Here is a 596-nt window from a genome sequence, read left to right as displayed (position 1 = left end):
ATTTCTACTACGAATCAATTTGCCTAAAATATATTCTGTCCTTGTCTATTGATATCGTGACTTCTCATATAGCGCTTTGAAGTATTTAAGTATACTATTTGGTTCATATGGCGTTCTATGTCTCAGGTCAGCACGAATCGGCCTCTGGTTATCGCGGAGTTTATATACTGTAATGATCGAGAAAAATTGAAGTTTCTGGGGCTGGGACGTTACAGTATGTAGGTTGCTCTTTAATAAAGGGCACTGTCGGCGCGACGGGCCCTGACGATAATGGTTTCAATGAGGCGCGAACCTCGATATAATGAGTGTTTGAGTTAATAATGAAATACCCTTGTTCCGTAGGGTTTGGAGAATTAGGCACGACGGAGACAGGCGTTCGCTGTTCCGCGGTACACGATATCCACCTGCGTAGTCGCTCTCTATACCTCTTGCCGCATCTCTTCGGCATCTAAGTAGTAGTAGTAGTAGTAGTAGTGGAGCAGGTGGGCACTTTAATGCCCTTACGTCACCTAGATCTAGAAGTTCCATTGTGACCTCCTGCTATTTTTTAGGATTACGCTAATAAACCCAGCCTAGTATCTGACGCCAGGTCAATC

General features: G+C 44.1%; 1 protein-coding gene across 1 annotated transcript in view; it reads right to left on the bottom strand.

Moving 5' to 3' along the window:
• Positions 1-455: 455 nt before the first annotated feature.
• Positions 456-596, bottom strand: part of LOC116851376 — a 21,369-nt gene continuing 21,228 nt past the window's right edge. Inside the window, exon 2 of the mRNA XM_032830715.1 lies at positions 456-579. Coding sequence (XP_032686606.1) covers positions 554-579 — 26 coding nt within the window. The 3' untranslated portion in view covers positions 456-553. The remainder of the gene's footprint in view (positions 580-596) is intronic.

This window comes from Odontomachus brunneus, unplaced genomic scaffold (genome assembly GCF_010583005.1).
Source record: "Odontomachus brunneus isolate Ranch 3 - 2012 unplaced genomic scaffold, Obru_v1 Obru_scaffold_174, whole genome shotgun sequence".
In the NCBI taxonomy this organism is placed as follows: domain Eukaryota; kingdom Metazoa; phylum Arthropoda; class Insecta; order Hymenoptera; family Formicidae; genus Odontomachus; species Odontomachus brunneus.
Note: the sequence above shows the minus strand (reverse complement) of the source record. Positions and strands in the feature narration are given on the sequence as shown.